The sequence below is a fragment of the Zootoca vivipara genome, chromosome 4 (assembly GCF_965207765.1).
Source record: "Zootoca vivipara chromosome 4, rZooViv2.hap1.1, whole genome shotgun sequence".
Classification (NCBI taxonomy): domain Eukaryota; kingdom Metazoa; phylum Chordata; class Lepidosauria; order Squamata; family Lacertidae; genus Zootoca; species Zootoca vivipara.
This window is the reverse complement of record NC_142587.1, coordinates 101,711,017-101,728,833: the sequence shown is the minus strand read 5'-3', so window position 1 is coordinate 101,728,833 and position 17,817 is coordinate 101,711,017. Positions and strand designations below refer to the sequence as shown.

General features: G+C 47.3%; 2 protein-coding genes across 2 annotated transcripts in view; both read right to left on the bottom strand.

Moving 5' to 3' along the window:
- Positions 1-17,526, bottom strand: part of LOC132592057 (uncharacterized) — a 33,877-nt gene extending 16,351 nt beyond the window's left edge. Inside the window, 9 exon segments of the mRNA XM_088668973.1 lie at positions 4,809-4,810; positions 8,403-9,791; positions 10,342-10,468; positions 10,587-10,660; positions 10,865-10,936; positions 13,671-13,752; positions 13,934-14,426; positions 15,168-15,230; positions 17,359-17,526. Of these exon segments, the coding sequence (XP_088525099.1) occupies positions 4,809-4,810; positions 8,403-9,791; positions 10,342-10,468; positions 10,587-10,660; positions 10,865-10,936; positions 13,671-13,752; positions 13,934-14,335 (2,148 nt within the window). The 5' untranslated portion in view covers positions 14,336-14,426; positions 15,168-15,230; positions 17,359-17,526.
- LOC118085582 (uncharacterized) overlaps positions 1-17,817 on the bottom strand; it is a 193,969-nt gene that overhangs the window by 121,413 nt on the left and 54,739 nt on the right. The window lies entirely within an intron of this gene.

Sequence of the window (17,817 nt, the reverse complement as noted above, 5' to 3'; positions counted from 1 at the left end):
GTCCTGGGTTTCCTGGTTTGTGTATTTTGGGTAGAAGATAGAAAGTTCCTGGCCGAGGTTCCGCTGGTGTGTTTGTGAGGATCTGTTCTTGGATGTGTAGGGGTAGGGGATGTGTAGGGGTAATCTTGTTCAGTTCTTTTTTGTATGCTTGTGTGGGGTCTGAGTCCAACTTTTGTTGTATAGTGTGGGAAAGATGGGTGGCAGACGCAGCTTCCTAAGCAACGGCTCTTTAGTTATAAGGGCTCCATGTTCTCTCTGCACAACAGCGGAGCTTCCTGCCTTATACAATGTCAAGCAATTAGCAACAGTAACAAATTCCAACCTACTACCGTAACAGCAGCTCTCATTCCTTCATTTGCATACTGGTGGCCCAGAGTGAGAACTGCAGCCAATCTGAATACATAACACCTTTAACCCTTGCAAAGCCGAGTCCACCCAGCTCAGCCCTCTCTCGCTTGGTAGAACCTCAGCTTTTGGGGATTTTGGCTCCTGGTTGGGCTCTGAGCATCTCCCTTCCTTGCCCATAAAGTGGAGGAACAGCTTGCAGGGAAAAGGCTTTGCAGGGAGAAGGACCAATTCCTTGGCTCTGGCTCCTCAAGGAAGTCGGTTTGGAGAAAAAGACAGGACACAATCCTAGTCGGCATTTAAAATATTTATAAATAATTACAAATGAACCGTATGCTAAAAAGCAGAATAAAATACAGGTCCACATTTTACCTATCTGGATGGGCTTATTTATTTTTGCAGGCAACAAAAAGAAAAGGGGGGGGGAGTAGTGAAGGCACCTGCCTGGTATCAACAGGCAGGGAGTTCCAAAGCCTAGCTGTGCTGCCACACGAAAATACCGGTATTGATTTCTCACAAGTGCAGGTGTTTTATGTGGAACCAGTAACTGCCAGTTTTCTCCCAACCCATTTCTTGACTTGGGAATGCATGGGAGAAGGCAATCTCTCAAGTAAGCTGATCCCAAGATGTTACGAGCTTTGTAGTCCAGCATAAGATAAGTCAATCCAAAGCAGTGTTGTGGTGCAGAGACAAAAATACAAGTTTTGGGGAGCAGCCAGATTTTTATGTGTCAAACAAAAGCACCATGCATTGCCCTAAACATCCAGGGAACATTAGATGCTTCTAATTTTTTCTAGGAAGTGTTTTATTCAGTCTCACCTGCAATCATGTGTCCTGAACACACAGAAACACATAATGTGAAATTACCGGGAGTTACAGTCTCCAAATAACATTCAACACATATAAGCAGATTAATTAAATAGTAGTAGTACGGTAATAATAATAATAATAATAATAACACCACCCATCTGGCTGGGTTTCCTCAGCCACTCTGGGCGGCTTCCAACAGAATATTAAAATACAATAATCAATTAAACATTAAAGGCTTCCCTAAACAGGGCTGCCTTCAGATGTCTTCTAAAAGTCTGGTGGTTGTTTTTCTCTTTGACCTCTGGTGGGAGGGCATTCCACAGGGTGGGTGCCACTACCAAGAAGGCCCTCTGCCTGGTTCCCTGTAACTTGGCTTCTCGCAACGAGGGAACCGCCAGAAGGCTGTCGGCACTGGACATCAGTGTCCAGGCAGAACGATGGGGGTGGAGACATTCCTTCAGGTAAACTGGGCCAAGGCTGTTTAGGGCTGTAAAGGTCAGCACCAACACTTTGAACTGTGCTCGGAAACGTACTGGGAGCCAGTATAGGTCTTTCAAGACCGGTGTTAAGTGGTCTCGGCGGCTGCTACCAGTCAGCAGTCTAGCGGTCGCATTCTGGATTAGTTGTAGTCTCCGGGTCACCTTCAAAGTTAGCCCCACGTAGAGCGCATTGCAGTAGTCCAAGGAAGAGATTACCAGAGCATGCACCACTCTGGCGAGACAGTCAGCGGGCAGGTAGGGTCTCAGCCTGCGTACCAGATGGTAAGCAAACAATAAGACAAAACCACCGGGACAACTCCCTGAAACGAGATGTAGTGTGAAGATAACTTAAAACTAATGACTATTCAAATATATATATATCAGTCTCCCGAACTTAAGTAAATAAAAAAGAACTTAAACTTTTTCTAAGCGACCTATAACTCTCGTTTCACTGGAAATATCTTCCCCAGAAGGAAAAAGCTTTTTAGTTTGGTTTTTTATCTTAATGTTTAAACTAACTCAGACTAGAGTAATGAACTCTACAAAAACTCTACAAAAGGTTAAATAAACAGAGCAGTCGGGGAAATTTCCCCAAAGAAAGTGGAGATTGTTTTAACATAAGGTTAGATAACCTCCAAAGAATATTAATAAACAGAAAACATCTGGAGGGCCGAGTTTGGGCATGCCTGGAGTCCCAAAACATCTGGAGGGCCGAATTTGGGCATGCCTGTTCTAAAAGACCACGACACATTTTCCCATGTTTGCTGGGTGGATTCTTGCAACAGTCTTAACAATTTATGTATTCAATAAACATTGGCCATGTGTTATAGAAGGAATATGGATTGTGTCCCCCCACCTTCTTGATTTCCCCAGGCAAACAAAATTTAGGATACTGATATTGTGGTGCCCAGAATTGAACACAGTATTCTAGGTGGGTTCTGACCAAGGCAGAATAAAGTGGTACTATTCCTTCCCTTGATCTGATTCTGCCTTCTGCCACATTGGCCTCCACTCCCCTTTTGGTGTCGTCTGCAAATGAGATGAGCATCCCCTCAGTTCCTTCATCCAAGTCATTTAAAAAGACGTTGAACAATGTCTGACCCTGGGGCACCCCTCTTGTCACTTTTCCTCAGGATGAGGAAGACCCATGAAGGAATCCTCTTTGGGTTCGGTCAGTCAAATCCACCTAACAGTTACCTCGTTCAGCCCACATTTTACCAGCTTCCTCACATAAATGTCACAGAAGACTTTGTCAAGTCTTACTGAAATCGAGATGCACTATTTCCACAGCAGTGCCCTGATCAACAAAGTTTGTAACTCCATCCAAAAAAAAGAAAAGAAAAAGATTCATCGGGCTTGACTTGTTTTTGAGAAAGACTTGCTTTCAACCCGTCTATGTTGTGAAACACCGTGAAATCTTCAGATAAAGGGCACATTTTTTAAAAAATGATAATACGAATATTGAGAGGCTGAAATATGTGCAAATGAAGGCGATCAAGATGGTCTTCCTTTATTTATGCATTTATTTAATTTCTATAGTGCCCTATACCTGGTGTGCCAACTTGAATAAAATATAGAAGGGGTTTAGTAAGCCCCTCCTCGCATAATCAATCACGCGATGTGGTGCATGCATGCCATTTGAATGGCAATGCCCATCAACTTGGAGGGTGGCCCCCTCAAATATTTTCTTGGGGGGCAAAGACCCCTTGGCCTCTAAAAGTTGGCTCTTATTCCCTACACCCACAGTTTTCAGGAAGGTTACAACATAAAATCACAATATGAAAACACAAAACACACAGCCCAAAACCTGTAACCCCCACATCCCCACCACATTTTAAAAGAGCATTAGTGTTGACATTTTCACCCCTCCCATTGCAAGAATCTCCTGACTGGTGTTTTGAGAAAGGAGGGGGAGGAACTGTTCTACTCTTCACCCCTGACTTTGTGTGGGGTTCAGTTTTATGTTTGTAGAGATAAGGTGGCTGAGTGAGAAATGTAACACTCATGCAAGCCAGTAGTATTCTATAGTGTGAAGTAAAGGTAAAGGTAAAGGGACCCCTGACCATTAGGTCCACTCACAGATGACTCTGGGGTTGCGGCACTCATCTCACTTTACTGGCCGGGGGAGCCGGCGTACAGCTTCCAGGTCATGACTAAGCAGCTTGTGGCAAACCAGAGCAGCGCACGGAAACACTGTTTACCTTCCCGCTTGGAGCGGTACCTATTTATCTACTTGCACTTTGATGTGCTTTCAAACTGCTAGGTTGGCAGGAGCTGGGAGCGAGCAACGGGAGTTCACCCCATTGCGGGGATTCAAACCACCAACCTTCTGATCAACGAGCCCTAGGCTTTGTGGTCTAACTCACAGCACCACCCGCTGCGTGTGAAGTAGTGTGAAAGTAGTTTTTGATAATAAAATGAGGTATGCTTCTAAACCTCCACAGCCTGCTTCCATGTTATTCTCAGAGTAACAGCAACAAACAGACAACACGGTAATGTTAGCAACACAATGAAAAGGTAAACAACCGTGAAGTGCAAATACCGTATATTCCGGCGAGAAGACGACTGGGCGTATAAGACGACCCCCAACTTTTCCAGTTAAAATATAGAGTTTGGGATATACTCGCCATCTAAGACTACCCCTCTTCCAATGCACACCAAATAAAAATTTAAAAAATATCAGATTTGATTTCAATATGGTAATCCCTGGAGCTCTGCTGCCAGTCAGTGCAGACAGCACTAAGTGAGATGCACCAATGGCCTTGCTTGGTCTATAAGGCAACTCCCTATGCTCCTGTGGGGTGAACTGGGTTTCATTGAAACTCGATGGCCTTTTCTCCACATCCTTTCCTGGGAGAGCTGCCCTTTCGCCATGGCTTCTCCCCCCCCCCAATTCACTAGGGAAAGTCTAAAATGCAATGAATATAAAACCATTTAAAAAAAACACGGGCAGAAGGGGTTCAGATCTGAAGCTACAGTGGGAGAAAAAGCCTAATTCATGGAGTTGTGTATTGGGGGTTGATGATTAAAAACAACTCAACCCAGAGTAGTCTCTTCTACTCCAGTTCCTTCCACACTTTTGGTCAGTTTATATGCCATAGAATTAAATGGCAAAGCTTGTCTTGGACTGTATTACATGTTTGAATACCACCTCATCTATTTTAAAAAACAAACCTCTCATCATACAAAGTGAGTGCATCAAGGAAAGCAGCTCAGCCCAGCCTTCCTCCTCAATGAAAGAGAGAAAGGGAGAGTCAGCGGAGGAAGCAGCAACGTGGGGAGAGAGAGAGAGACACGGAGAGATAAAGCAGGGAGAGTCAGCGGAGGAAGCAGCAACGTGGGGAGAGAGAGAGAGAGAGAGAGAGACGGAGAGATAAAGCAGGGAGTCAGTGGAGGAAGCAGCAACATGGGGAGAGAGAGAGAGAGAGACACGGAGAGATAAAGCAGGGTGAGTCAGCGGAGGAAGCAGCAACGCGGGGAGAGAGAGAGAGAGAGAGAGACGGAGAGATAAAGCAGGGAGAGTCAGCGGAGGAAGCAGCAACGCGGGGAGAGAGAGAGAGAGAGACACGGAGAGATAAAGCAGGGAGAGTCAGCGGAGGAAGCAGCAACGCGGGGAGAGAGAGAGAGAGACACACGGAGAGATAAAGCAGGGTGAGTCAGCGGAGGAAGCAGCAACGCGGGGAGAGAGAGATACACAGAGAGATAAAGCAGGGAGAGTCAGCGGAGGAAGCAGCAACGCGGGGGGAGAGAGAGAGAGAGAGAGACACGGAGATAAAGCAGGGAGAGTCAGCGGAGGAAGCAGCAACGCGGGGAGAGAGAGAGAGAGAGAGACACGGAGAGATAAAGCAGGGAGAGTCAGCGGAGGAAGCAGCAACGTGGGGAGAGAGAGAGAGAGAGACAAGGAGAGATAAAGCAGGGAGAGTCAGCGGAGGAAGCAGCAACGCGGGGAGAGAGAGAGAGAGACACGGAGAGATAAAGCAGGGAGAGTCAGCGGAGGAAGCAGCAACGCGGGGAGAGAGAGAGAGAGAGAGAGAGAGAGAGAGAGAGAGAGAGACACTGAGAGATGAAGCAGGGAGAGTCAGCGGAGGAAGCAGCAACGCGGGGAGAGAGAGAGAGAGAGACACTGAGAGATAAAGCAGGGAGAGTCAGCGGAGGAAGCAGCAACGCGGGGAGAGAGAGAGAGAGACACACGGAGAGATAAAGCAGGGTGAGTCAGCGGAGGAAGCAGCAACGCGGGGAGAGAGAGAGAGAGACACGGAGAGATAAAGCAGGGAGAGTCAGCGGAGGAAGCAGCAACGCGGGGAGAGAGAGAGAGACACGGAGAGATAAAGCAGGGAGAGTCAGCGGAGGAAGCAGCAACGCGGGGAGAGAGAGAGAGACACGGAGAGATAAAGCAGGGAGAGTCAGCGGAGGAAGCAGCAACACGGGGAGAGAGAGAGAGAGAGAGAGAGAGACGGAGAGATAAAGCAGGGAGAGTCAGCGGAGGAAGCAGCAACCTGGGGAGAGAGAGAGACACGGAGAGATAAAGCAGGGAGAGTCAGCGGAGGAAGCAGCAACGTGGGGAGAGAGAGAGAGAGAGACAAGGAGAGATAAAGCAGGGAGAGTCAGCGGAGGAAGCAGCAACGCGGGGAGAGAGAGAGACACGGAGAGATAAAGCAGGGAGAGTCAGCAGAGGAAGCAGCAACGCGGGGAGAGAGAGAGAGAGAGAGAGAGAGACACTGAGAGATAAAGCAGGGAGAGTCAGCGGAGGAAGCAGCAACGCGGGGAGAGAGAGAGAGAGAGACACGGAGAGATAAAGCAGGGAGAGTCAGCGGAGGAAGCAGCAACGCGGGGAGAGAGAGAGAGAGAGAGAGAGAGAGAGAGAGAGAGACGGGGAGATAAAGCAGGGAGAGTCAGCGGAGGAAGCAGCAACGCGGGGAGAGAGAGAGAGAGAGAGAGACGGAGAGATAAAGCAGGGAGAGTCAGCGGAGGAAGCAGCAACGCGGGGAGAGAGAGAGAGAGACACGGAGAGATAAAGCAGGGAGAGTCAGCGGAGGAAGCAGCAATGTGGGGTGAGAGAGAGAGAGAGAGACACGGAGAGATAAAGCAGGGAGAGTCAGCGGAGGAAGCAGCAACGCGGGGTAGGAGAGAGAGAGAGACGGAGAGATAAAGCAGGGAGAGTCAGCGGAGGAAACAGCAACACAGGGAGAGAGAGAGAGAGACACGGAGAGATAAAGCAGGGAGAGTCAGCGGAGGAAGCAGCAACGTGGGGAGAGAGAGAGAGACACGGAGAGATAAAGCAGGGAGAGTCAGCGGAGGAAGCAGCAACGCGGGGAGAGAGAGAGAGAGAGAGAGAGAGACGGGGAGATAAAGCAGGGAGAGTCAGCGGAGGAAGCAGCAACGCGGGGAGAGAGAGAGAGAGAGAGAGAGAGACGGAGAGATAAAGCAGGGAGAGTCAGCGGAGGAAGCAGCAACGCGGGGAGAGAGAGAGAGAGAGAGAGACACGGAGAGATAAAGCAGGGAGAGTCAGCGGAGGAAGCAGCAACGTGGGGTGAGAGAGAGAGAGAGACACGGAGAGATAAAGCAGGGAGAGTCAGCGAAGGAAGCAGCAACGCGGGGTAGGAGAGAGAGAGAGACGGAGAGATAAAGCAGGGAGAGTCAGCGGAGGAAACAGCAACACAGGGAGAGAGAGAGAGAGACACGGAGAGATAAAGCAGGGAGAGTCAGCGGAGGAAGCAGCAACGTGGGGAGAGAGAGAGACACGGAGAGATAAAGCAGGGAGAGTCAGCGGAGGAAGCAGCAACGCGGGGAGAGAGAGAGAGACACGGAGAAATAAGGCAGGGAGAGTCAGCGATCGAAGCAGCAGTGCAGGGAAGGAGGAGATCAAGGCAGGCAGAGGCAGCGAGAGGGAAAAGGAGCCAGAAAGGAGGAGAGTGGGGACGGCAGTGAAGAGGCTCCCCTCATTCCCTGGGCGTTCATACGGCCGTCACATACAGCGGGGATGCGGCCGTGGCCGTTTTTGAGCTCCCCCCACCAGATGCGGCGACCGCAGATTCTCCAGTCCAGGCGTATACCCGGCGTATAAGACGGCCCCCGACTTTTGAGACGATTTTCTGGGGTTAAAAAGTCTTCTTATACGCCATAATATACGGCAGTGGTTCCCAACAGGTGGTCCGGGGACCCCCAGGGGTCCGCGAGCTATGCCAGAGGGGTCCTCAAGATGCTATTAGATGCCAAGCCTCTGGCCCGCCGGAACCGGCGGAACTGCCGCCGCCGGTGCGCGGGCGCCAAGCGAGCCCGGTGGATCAACCGGGGAGCCGCTGAAGGCCCCCCGGTGACCCCACTGGACCGAGGCTGAGTGCGCCCGGCCGGAGACTCGGCGGAACCCCTGGGCCTAGAGGCCCGAAACCGCCTTCCAGGCCGCGGACATCACGGCGACCGCGTGGGCGTCGGAAACGTCCGGCGGAGCAAGCGAGGAGCCGCTGGGGCCCCCCGCAGGCCCGCCGGGCCGAAGCCGAGGGCGCCCGGCCGCCGGCCGAGCGGAGCTCCGTGGCCCGAGACCTATTTGCACTTCACGGTTGTTTACCTTTTCATTGTTCCGTGTTATTCTCTGCTGCTGCTAAATTTGGTGCTCACAATTGCAGTTGTGAGTCCAGGCTATTGGGACACGCTGAAGGTGCTCTAATCGCCTAGCCTACACCCAGGGGCAGTCAATCAGCCAAAGGCCTGGTTAAAGAGGTGCATTTTCCCCTGGTGCTTAAAGCTGTATAATGAAGAGTTTTCCCCCACCATTCATATGAATTCTTTCATGCGAACTGAGATTGGAGCTGTTACTGAAGTTCTTTCCACATTCCATGCACTGATAGGGTTTCTACATTGTATGAATTCTTTGATGGGAAGTGAGACTGTGGCTGTAACTGAAGCTCTTTCCACATTCCACACACTGATAGGGTTTCTCCCCTGTATGAATTCTTTGATGGGAAGTGAGATGGGAGCTTTGACTAAAGCTCTTCTCACATTCTGCACACTGATAGGGTTTCTCCCCTGTATGAATTCTTTGATGGGAAGTGAGACTGTTGCTGTGACTGAAGCTCTTTCCGCATTCCACACACTGATAGGGCTTCTCCCCTGTATGAATTCTTTGATGGGAAGTGAGATGGTGGCTCTGACTGAAGCTCTTTCCGCATTCCACACACTGATAGGGTTTCTCCCCTGTATGAATTCTTTGATGGGAAGTGAGATTGGGGCTCTGACTGAAGCTCTTTCCGCATTCCACACACTGATAGGGTTTCTCCCCTGTATGAATTTTTTGATGGGAAGTGAGTTGGGAACTATTAATGAAGCGTTTTCCACATCCCATGCACTCATAGGGTTTCTCCCCTGTATGAATTCTTTGATGGGAAGTGAGACAGAAATTGTGACTGAAGCTTTTTCCACATTCCACACACTGATAGGGTTTCTCCCCTGTATGATATCTTTGGTGCGAAGTGAGACTGTGGCTATGACTGAAGCTCTTTCCACATTCCACACACTGATAGGGTTTCTCCCCTGTATGAATTATTTGATGGGAAGTGAGATTGTAGCTCTTACTGAAGCTCTTTCCACATTCCACACACTGATAGGGTTTCTCCCCTGTATGAATTCTTTGATGGGAAGTGAGATGATGGCTATGACTGAAGCTCTTTCCACATTCCACACACTGATATGGTTTCTCTCCTGTATGAATTCTCTGGTGGGAACTGAGAGAGGAGTTCTTCCTGAAGCTCTTTCCACATTCCACACACTGATAGGGTTTCTCCCCTGTATGAATTCTTTGATGGGAAGTGAGATGGGAGTTTTCAGTGAAGCTCTTTCCACATTCCAAACACTGATATGGTTTCTCCCCTGTATGAATTCTTTGATGGGAAGTGAGATGGGCTCTCTGACTGAAGTGCTTTCCACATTCCAAGCACGGATATGGTTTCTCCCCTGTATGAATTCTTTGATGGGAAGCGAGATGGGCTCTCTGACTGAAGCTTTTTCCACATTCCAAGCACTGATAGGGTTTCTTCCCAATGGGATTTCTTTGATGGGAAGTGGAATTGGAACTTTTTCCACTTTCAAGATATTTATAAGGCTTCTCCATTATGGGGATTTTGTCATGGTCACCCTTGTTCTTGATTTCCAGTCCATCATTATCTACAATGAAGAGAAATGGATTAGAGCCTCAGGGATAAATTAATGAAGTATACTTGTTAAGACTGGTCATAGAGGAATATCACAAGTGGCTTAGATGGATAGTTTTACTGAAGGGTTGGGTGCATTTATTAACCCTGATCAACTGACATCCTTAGGGAAACCTGTGATTCGATAAGCCTGGCTCTTCTCTCGAATGGATTTTGTTTGGCTCCATCATGGAATCCCCCCCATTTCCAATGTCAGTGTTCTTTACTTCAAAACTGAAAACCTGACAGAAGCTACTTCAACTTCCCTAACAACTCTGAAGTTTGCAGTTAAATGGCCTGGGGAGTTCAGACCAGGCTGATCCTTGTTTAAGAAGCTGCAACTGGAGGAAGAACATTCACAGTAAAAAAACCAGTAATTTACTGTTCAAGATTCATTGTGAGAATATCGTAATTCCAGGTGTTTTAACGGGGCGCTGTTGAGTTCTGTGAAAATTTATGAGATTAATCGCAGAGAACTGTTTTGAATTTAAAAACAGATATTATGATCCCAGAGGGAGCCTTACCAAGAGAGGCCACGATCCCACAATTCTCCTCCATGATGTCCTTATACAGAGCTCTCTGGTCAGGATCCAGCAACTCCCACTCCTCGTCCGTGAAACAAACAGCGACATCTTCAAAGCACACTGGACCCTAAAAGAAAAGGGGAAATGTCCTCCTCTGAGACAACACTGTTGTTCTCCACCACTCCTTGACCTAAGACATCTTTCCAGCCCTTGGCCTCTATCCCCACAAGGCAGCTTCCCCTGACCTGATCTGGTTCCACAACCACTGCTTCTCTTTTCAAAGATGGATGAAGAGGTCTAGCCAGTATCATTGTGTCACCTGCAAGAGAAAATAGGTAAGGGGGAGGCCCAGAGTGTATTTGAAATTTTGGGCGCATTTCAGATATTAGTTGTGCAGAAATACATCTCCCCTCCTCTAGGCTCTGGGCCCCAACTATCTTCCGCAACAAAATAAGAAAAGAACCCACACATAAGTTTGAAAAGTAACAGAATGAGACTAAATGGAGAGAGAAAAAACCCTTACCCAGCTGCCTCTGTCTGGTTACCAATGGAGGCCTCTCTGCCTCAAAGGAAATCTGGCCCATTTCTATCTCCCCTAACAAAAGCTGAAAAGAACCTACAGATTAGTTTCAAAACCAGGGTGGATTAGAAAAGCAATGATTAAAAAATATATAAAATAAAAAAGGGTTTTTTAAAATTTAAATTGGATTTTTTAAATTTTAAATCTGATTTTAAAAAAAGCTTTTGGAGGAATAATCTTTTAAAGATAGTTTTCTATTCAAGTAACATTATAGTCCAAACGCTATAATGGAAATAAGGATTTGTTTTTAATTATGTAGCATGAGAATTTATATGCAAAGTTTAAATTTTTTTGTAAATGAATTCCATTAGTCCATTCACAATGTCATGCAGTTCCAGCGGTTTCTGTAAGATTGTTTGGGGCAGTTTTTCTAACGAGAAGATATTATCACAGATGTTTGTTTTTGCAGTTCTCAAAAGTGTGAATTTGTGTTTGCAGAGATAACATGCCTTTTCTTCACAGGAAAAATGTTACAAAATGTTACAAAATAAATAAATAAATAGACAGAGTTGAGGGGGAAACTTTAATCCCATTCTTCATTTGCAAATTTATATACACAGAATCAATCCCTTACCTCTTAAATGCTAAGTTCCAAGAGGTTCAATGAATAGATTGTTTGGGTGGAACAGATCTGCATAAGTAGCTAAGTGTGAAGCAGTAAAAATGAAAGGGCAACCTTGTGAGCAGAATACGCCACAAGTCTCTAAATATGTCAGTTACCAAATATGGATACATATGCTATAATGTTATTGTTTTAGTTACATAAATTATTTAAATTTTTACTAAGAAAATGATTATTTATTTTTCGCCTTCCAATAAAGTACAGCATAAAGGTTGCCTCTCTATCTCTCTCTCCTCTCTATGGCTTTCCCCCCCTCTCAATAACCTAAAACCCCCCCCCAGAATCCACCATTTCCCCTGCTGCAGACTTGAGGGCTGGAGAAGACAACCTCCCCTCCCTGGCGAGTATATCCCCAAACTCTATATTTTAACTTGAAAATTGGGGGGTCTTCTTATACGCCCAGTTGCCTTATATGCCGGAATATACGGTAACTTATGAAATCTCACAATAATTATCTGTCTATATATTTCTAACCAAATAATTAATCTCTGATATAACTGTAAAAACTACTCTGAAAATTTATTCATCATCATCAAACATTCAAAATAAATAGGCCAGTACAATCTCGTCGCCTTATCATCAGTACAGTCACTTGCCAAAGGGAAGAAGAGGCAAGCAAGCAATCTATTTCACCTCTGTGGGTCTCCAGCAAGGGCAGGGCCCTGTAATGTACTTCAGCAGCAAAATATATCAAATAGAGGAATTTAGCTATTGTCTTGGTGAGCTCCTGATTTCTCCCCCCGTAATAGGAAGCGTATAACCTCTGTCTTTGGTTTCCATATTGGGATACATAGTTGGTCTAGCAATAGTTGGCAGAGATCATCATGCATTTTACATTTGAGGACCATGTGAGCTAGAGTTTCCACCAGGTGGGCATCACATGGGCAGATCCTATCTCCTTCTCCCATACCCGCGAACCTACCCCAGAGGAGGCTAGAAGGATTAGAATGGAACCTAGCCAGCGATGAAGCCCTTCTTTCTTGCGGGTTAAACAAAAATGGTAGATAATTGGGGTTAAATTCCTGCGCCCAAGAGAGTCAAAAATAAAGAGGGGAACATGTTGGGGATTGGGAAAGCCACAGCACCCAGGAGATCGTCTGAAAGCCCAAGTTGCCGTATCTTTGTGCAAAACAGTTGTAGCCCTGGGGAAGGGAAGGAGTCTGACAGAACTTTGCTAAGTAAAGAGTCTTTGTCTCCTGAAAAGCAAATGTTTAGCCAGCATAAAAGAAAACTCGTCCAGGCAACTGTCTCTAGCTTATGTTGGCCTCCCTCAAGACATAAAGTTGCACAAGGTACAGCAAAAATCTTAAATAGAAAGGCTGCCTGCACTTGTTCCACTGACTGGGTAAACCATGACATCCAGATTGGAATTCCATAGAGCAGTTGAGCTCTAACTTTGGCATTATAAACCTTAAGGGCAGAAGAGATGTGTTAGTTGCCTCTTGTTACAAATAAGTGCATTATGGCCTACATAGACGGCTTGCTGGCGTTTATCGCCACTGCGCAGTGCGAGGACCACCGGAGCCTGGGATGGAAAGTGATCCACAAATAGTTGAATTCGGATACCTGCTGGATGTGTTTCCCACCAAAAACCCAACTGTCACAGGGGATGCGTTGCGACTACTCTAGAGTAACGACTCTCCAGACCTCTGCCTTTTCATGCTTTTATTAAGTGCAGGTTATTTACAGTGCTAGAGCTATACAGGACACATGCTCTCAGTCGGACCCAGAACCCTGGAATGGCGCGCTCCGCGTCCTCTTCCAACATAAGAGTCTGGGCACCCCAAATCTCCTCCCTTGCTTCCTCCTGCGTAATTCCGGAACCGGAGGGGAAAAGGGTCTCCTTTCCATGTTTTCCTTCTCCCCCTCTTCCCCCTCTCTCTCTTCCTCTCCCACGTGCAGCAATAGCTCTTATGAGAGTTCCCAAAATACTTAACTGGCAGGGGAGACACCTTGATCTTTTATTATTCCAAAAATGAAACCTTCATCGGGTTGTAAATATTAAGATTATACCAGCAAGAATGAGACTTTCGGGGGGGGGGGGGGAATGATTTGATTCATATCCACCCAGTTCAAAACCAAAGGAAAATGACCAAATGGAGAGAGAAAAAACTCCTTCCGCCTTACCCGGCTGCCTCACTCTGGTGTCCAACGGAGGCCTCTCTGCCTCACAGGAATCCAGGTCCATTTCTCCAAAATGATCCTTTTCCTGAAAAAGAAACAAGGATTCAAAACAGAGAATGACAAGAAGGATTATAAAATGAATGTCACAGCTTTAAGGGTATTAGATATCATTCCATGGATGCCTTCCCAGAAAAAGGGTGGGCCATCAAGAGAGCATTATGCTGTTTGGAGCCCCTTGGGAGTATCCAGAGGAAAGTCTCTCTCACCTGCTTTCTCTCCTCTGCCTGACTCAGGAGGAAACCTTCGGCCAGGGCCACTGCCTGGGAACTGGTCTCCGCTCCGCATTCCCTCACCCAGCTCTCCATCTCCGGGGGAAGGACAGCCAGGAACTGCTCCAAGATCACCAGGTCCAGCATCTCAGCTTTCGTGTGCCTTTCTGGCTTCAGCCACTGACGGTCAAGGTGGTAGAGTCGGCTGCAAACCTCTCGGGGTCCTTTGGCCTCCTTGCAGCAGAACCGCCTCAACTGCTGACTCTGCACCTCTGAGTGGAGGGTGTCCTCCTTATACAGGATCTTCTGCACTGGGTTTTCCCAGAATCCCCCACTGCTCCCAGTTTGGATGGCATGGCCTCTTCCTGCTCCAGGGCCAGCTGAGTCTCGGTCATCCATCTCTGCTCTCAGGAAGCCTCAAAGAGATCGGAAGGAACCCCTTGGTCTTCTGCAGAGTTCTGTCTCTGCTAATGAGAGGCACTAGCAAGTCCTACAAAGCAAATACATTGTTCTGCTATAAAGTTTATACACCCTCTTCTTTCTCTCTCTCCACTGAGTACCCAAGAATCCTTCAAAATTCCTTTGTCAATAAATACAGTATGGGGAAAAACATTTTAAGGTTTTTTTGGCAGCAATCTCAAAATTGTTAGGAACCAGACAGGCAGGCAGAAGAGGCTATCAGCACCAACAATAGTATTATAAAAAGTCAGAGGGAAAATGATAACCCACCAACTTTCTCAAAGTTGCAATGAGAACATCCATGGCTGGAGATGTTTTCTGATGTTATGGTATGCCTTGACTGCCAGGAATTTGCCTGGGCCAAGGAAACGAGTTTTGTGAAGGGAGAGCAGCATAAAAGAAACAAGGAGTTTAAATTTATATTCTGCTTTTGAAAATTTGTGCAATTGTTAGACATGCCACTTTTGTGGTATGGAAGGAAGAGGGTGAAATCTAAGAGGAGTCAGACAGTGAATAAAATTCTCAGGCTCTTTTAAGACCCAGATGCGCTGAGTCCATGTTCTCTGCTTATGATGACGTTTTATTCTGTGAGCTTACATGTGAAACCCATTTCCAGATTGTTTTATTTAATGCTGTGATATCATGCAAACTACAATGAGATTTTTTCTTTAAAATATAAAGCAGAATAGGAATGAAATAACAATGGTGATGATGAAGAATTGCATTTTTCTTACCTCTTCAGGTAAGAAAACATGCTGTGTCTGCTACTCACCAAGCAGCTGGTCCTGCTAAATCTGCCCGGTCAAATCCTATGTCAATCCCAATGCCACAGGCACTAAAAGTAATGGAGAGTGATTGGGACACGAAAGGCAGGAGGCTGATCATCCTTGCACTTTTCGCTGCAGGACTTCCCATGCCTTTGTCTAGGCCTCAAGTAAAATGGCAAAAAGGTAGGTGGAAAGAGTGCAGAAAACCTCCGCCTGGAACTCCATGCCCAAGGGAGTAAAGCCAATTTCTTTGGTATTTGGGCTGATGGCTCAACCCAGGGGTTCCCAACAAAATTTTCTCGAGGACCCCTCATTGAGCCGCTATTGTGACAAGGACCCCCATTAATTCCTAATCCTAAAATTAAAAAGTGAGAGCCAAATTAAGAGTCTTTTTAAATTTTATATTTATACGTTTTTTACAGTTACAACAGAGTACTCCATCAGTATACAGTTAGTTTTAATTTTCAGTTCTTAATGAGATGAGTTAAATCTGTCCTTTGAGTCTATTATTTCTGAAATATTAGGTTCCAAACTTGAAACTTTCACTCTGAAATCCGACTGCATGTCGAGCCGATTCCTATATTTGTTTTTCATGAAACACATGGAAGAAAATGCTTGCTCACACAGATATGTGGTTGCAAATGGAAGGATCTTTTTCATTGCCTTATCTCCAAGTTTCTTGTAGTCCTTGCATGCTGATGCAAGGTTCGAGAGTCACTGACTTACTTGCTTGAACATCAAATGCATTATCTTCCTCTTCATCTGTAGGCCTTTGTCGTTTTAACGAACCACTTTTTAACCAACGGTCCATTTTTAACTACGCAAACTGTAGCTTCCGCGAAAAAGAACGCTTTGTTTACAAATACTACTGTTTTCCAAAGAGGCAGCGTGCGCCAGGTAGGAGGGAGGGGAATGGAGAAGACAGGGTACCTGCGCAGTAGCGCACAAATGAAGCCGACGCGCGCAAAGCATCTTGGGGAGGTGAGCGTTAGCAGAATGCGCGCGCTGCCTCTTTGCAAAACAGTAGTGTTTGTAAAGTGCCACCTAACGGCATACAGCAGAACTACTGCCTCTATCTAATTCTAGTTTTGCGCTAGACTCTGCTCAAGCAGGAAGCGGCCAAAACAAAAAATCTGTTATCATACGAAATATATTTAATATATTTTTTATTCTAATAGCATCTTGCGGACCCCTCTGGCATACCTCGCGGATCCCTGGGGGTCCCCGGACCACCTGTAGGAACCACTGGCTCAACCGATAGGTCGACCTGGCACCTGAGATTGCTAGATTGCCAGATTGCTCCTGCCTTCCAGTCAATGCTTGAAGCCAGAACTGATTGACAAGGGAATCATTTGTATCTTGTGAAAGATGGATGCTCCCCACCCCCCCCCACTCCCCTGCTTCCATCTCCTTTTCTTCCACTTGGACTCTCCTCCGCTTTCAAGACAGACTCCTGGGGTGAGGTCCCTGTTTCTTTGCTCTGAGGGCCAGGTATGCATCTGGCCAACCCCCTGAGGGCCAAGTGGATGGGGCCAAAGACATCTCCCTTGAAATTTAGGCGGGCAATTTATTATTATTAATATTATTATTATTAACAACACAGCCATTGATGCCAAGGTCCCTGGAGGCTCAGTGAGTAGCAGCGCCCATTTCTGGCTCCTCGGCTGGTTTTCCAGCAACCATCCCTTTGGGACAGAGAGGATGTGGTCCTGGGATGCCATGCTCTGGGTGCGAGGGGATTGCTGCAGTGGCCTCCGTGTGGAGCTGCCCTTGGAGACGAATGGGAAACTGGTCTGCAATGCAGCAGCCAGACTATGGGCTGGGATCCCTCTCTTTATTCCGGGCCTTTCTCTCCCACCTTTCCTCCCTCCCTCCACGTAGGTTTTTTTTTGGGGGGGGCAGGTCCTAATCCACCTCCTCGTCCAGCTTTGGAAAACCATTTGCACATGTTTCCTCTGTTGTGCAATGACGCTGAGCGACGTCACACAGAGTTAAAGTCCCGGGGATTCCTTTGTTTGAAGAAGGGAGATTTGGGATCCTCTGATCTCCAGGAAGGAGAGCGTTGCAGACCTCGCCCCCCCTCCCTGGCTGGAAGGACCCTCTCCTCCCTGACTTGGGTTCCCCCCCCCCAGGCATCCTCCCCCTCGGTCTCCCCACTGCACCCTCTGGGAGAGAGAGAGGGGGGGGGAGACTCACCCGATCATCCCAGGAGTGAAGGGACAGCGATGCAGCCCTTGCAGAAGAGACACCAAAGCAGGAAAGGAGGACTGGGGAGGGAGGGAGGGGCCTTGGCTCTGGAGGACCTGGACCCCCCCCCATTCCTGTCCTCTCTAGGAAGGCAGCTCGGTTCTCTTTAACCCTTGCAATGCCTAGCTGGCCCGCTCAGCCCTCTCTCGCCTTGCAGAACCTCTTTATTATTTTTAATGGATTTAGGGGGGCAACTGTCCCCCTGGCTATGCCAGTGCCCGGATATCCTTTTGGCTTTAGCCGCTAACAATCTCCTTTCCCTTCCTCCCCCACAACAAACACTCTGTGAGGTGAGTGGGGCTGAGAGAAGTGTGACTAGCCCAGGGTGAATCCGGCTCCTTAAGCACTACACCACACTGGCTCTTGGTGAGGCTCTTGGTTTGACTCTGAACATCTCTCTCCTTTTGC